Consider the following 2,742-nt stretch of genomic DNA (forward strand, 5'->3'; position numbering starts at 1 on the left):
TAGTTATAAAAATATAAATATGAATTTATAACCACAATATTAGCTCAAAAGTACAAATTAGTATCTTAAAAATTTAAAGACCATACTTACATCTTTTCAAGGAAGGTTTTGAGAAAGGAAAATCCATTTTATGAGATGGCATTCAAATCCTTGGCAAAAGACCATCAAGTTTTCAAGCGTTACATTGCTAATGTTGTTTTTAACGCCTAACAAAATACCAGGGGCTTTCGAATGGCACTCGACTCGACTCCTGACAATGCATCGCGGCCTCATCGCAGCGGCAGCCATGGCGGACCTCACAAGCTCTCAAAGCCTTCCTCAAGTAAGTCTTCCGCTCGCCTTTCTACCTCTTCTGCGTCGAGGTTTCCTCCGGCTCCCTCGCCTGCAATTAAGCACAGTGAAAAGGCGGCAGCAGCTCCTCCCCCCGTTCATACTAAGGTTTCACGAGCTTTCCTTATTTCTTTCTCCATCTGAATGAAGTCCAGATTCATTTAGGCGTAAGCTTTTCTCTTCTCCGTGGTAATCAATCTCGAAAGCTCTACAGCAAACAGCACACCCCTGCGATGCTACCAGTTCTTGTGGTGACGAAGCTTTGAAATCGCCGGATACTGATATAAAGGATGAAGCTTCGTCCGCGAAACCTGATGCTGAGGAGGGAGAAACTTCGGACCAAAGCGGCAGCACATTGAGTGCTCTCGCGGATGCAGAGAGCGAAAAGGACTGTGTTCCGGTTGAAAAGATCGAAGAGGAGGACGCAGAAGCTGATAACTTTCAGCCTGTCCGTGTCTTAGCGGAAAGCCCGCAGATCAGCAGTGCTGTAAACGTCCGTTCGACACAGTCTGGGGAATCCTGCTTAAGAGAAGAGACAAAAGTTCTTGATGGCAGTACCTCCAGTTCGACATGCTGTGAAACGGTGATATATGTTTATCGGAATCTCTTCTGAAGTTAATTGCGCTAGCTTTAAGCATTCTTCAAGCTATGTCGAAAATGCACGTTTCTTCAAGATTTATTAGTCTAGATTATTCTTTCGACAATTTGCTTTAGTATTTCGTAACGCGTAACACGTTCATTTTGCCTCAGGAAGAAGACTTCATTGAGTCCAATCTAGATGGAATGGATTTGATCTCAATGGACCATCTCGACAGCGAGCAGGAAGGATTCCTGTTTCCCAAGGTAACGTCCATTGTGTATTGTAAACGTTCTTTGAAATTGCCTTCCTAAGTTGACGTGCATTGTGTATTCTAAACGTTCTTCGAAAGTTTTGCTTCACCTTCATTGCGTTTTGAAAGCTGTGTTGTGATTCGTTGATTGTAGAGAAGATGATACATGGCAACAGAGGGTTTTAAAGCCCTTTGACTGTTCTGGCTCTTTCGTGCAGGGCGAGCCTGAACTCAAGATCGAGCCTGCTCTGAACGGGGATGAAGGTTTTGCGTCTGCAGAAGTAAGTTCAGAATTCCGGGGTAAAAATGAGCTAATTCAGTCACCAGAAATTGAAAGAGCACTGAAGTCGTCCTACGACCTTAGGGGAGCCGCACTAACTGTTCATGATTCAGTACACAAAAGTAACATCATCGCAACGAAACCGTATCCAATGCTGGCCTCGGAAGACTGTCGAGCAATGGATGCAGCATTCACTGCACTTGCCAGAGACCTTCTTGAGTCAAAACTGAGCTCTCCTAATCCGCAGGAATCTCGACCAGCATGCGTCATACATATGCCTGGGAAGGTTCTTATTGCTGCTTTGTTGAGCTTTATAACCGTTTTCTCCTGCTTGCTTTCGAGCATAGACAACCGCAGCAAGAGCCGCTTCTTACCTCCTACGTAGGCAGTCCAAAGCGGAGTTTCAGTATATGGCTGAGCTGTTTTGCTGATAGACTTTGTTTGCAAAATTCTGTACCTGAGGATGTTACATTTGTCTATAAAAGTGCACCTTTAAAGTTGTAACCAATTTATAGTTTGAAGTCAATAACTTCAACGATGGCAGTACTGGAAAGATTTCCTTCATGCAAGACTTTTGTGATGATACAGATTAAAAGAAACAGCTAAGATAACACAAGAGAAGAAGTTGAGAAATTGGAAGCTCAGGCCGACAAGTACAGCCTTTTACATAGGCACAATGAATGGCGGAACCAGGAGGGCCTCTCTCTGGAAGGGAATTGTTTTGTTGTTTTGAGTGTTGCACAATGTACAATGTTCATGATTTCTGGAAACCACCTTCTTGTCGCAAGAAATGTTCATATTTTGCTGCAGAGATTCGGTAAAAGATTACAATTAATTCTGAAAGAGGAAGATTAGGATTTAAAGTGAACTTGCATACTCACAAGTGCGGAAAGACTTAGGCACACTGTACGCTCTGTTTTTGTACTCGTTTTAAGCAGCAGAAGGAACTAATGTGCTCAATAGCAAGATCTGCTATTTATCCTCTTTGATATCGCTTGGATGAGACGCATTTCTTTGAAACAATGATTTCAGACGCGAAAAGATAATGTTTGAATTAATAAATATTAGGCATTACATAAAGGCTAAGGCGATTTAGCCAAAGAGCATTGAAAGCTATGTCCCGCATGGTCACTAAATGGTTAACTCCCAAAAAAACTCTAGATCCCATAAGGCTTGTAAATTGAAAAGCCTAATAGACTAAAGGTTTTTTTTCTTTTGTAATGAGACATAATACTAAATAATCGCTATTTACATCATATCAAGACAAGGCAGGCTTCACCCAATATCTTAAACTCTTCCAAG

At 42.2% G+C, this 2,742-nt stretch overlaps 1 protein-coding gene across 1 annotated transcript; it reads left to right on the forward strand.

Moving 5' to 3' along the window:
• Positions 1-209: 209 nt before the first annotated feature.
• LOC148033347 (uncharacterized) lies at positions 210-2,068 on the forward strand. Its single transcript, XM_087682267.1, has 4 exons — positions 210-438; positions 545-913; positions 1,081-1,173; positions 1,379-2,068. The coding sequence occupies exons 1-4, from the start codon at positions 232-234 to the stop codon at positions 1,823-1,825; spliced, it is 1,116 nt and encodes a 371-aa protein (XP_087538393.1). The 5' UTR covers positions 210-231; the 3' UTR covers positions 1,826-2,068.
• Positions 2,069-2,742: the final 674 nt, after the last annotated feature.

The sequence above is a fragment of the Lygodium microphyllum genome, chromosome 7, assembly GCF_053477565.2.
Source record: "Lygodium microphyllum isolate KBCC chromosome 7, Lygodium_microphyllum_v1.1.10, whole genome shotgun sequence".
Classification (NCBI taxonomy): Eukaryota; Viridiplantae; Streptophyta; class Polypodiopsida; order Schizaeales; family Lygodiaceae; genus Lygodium; species Lygodium microphyllum.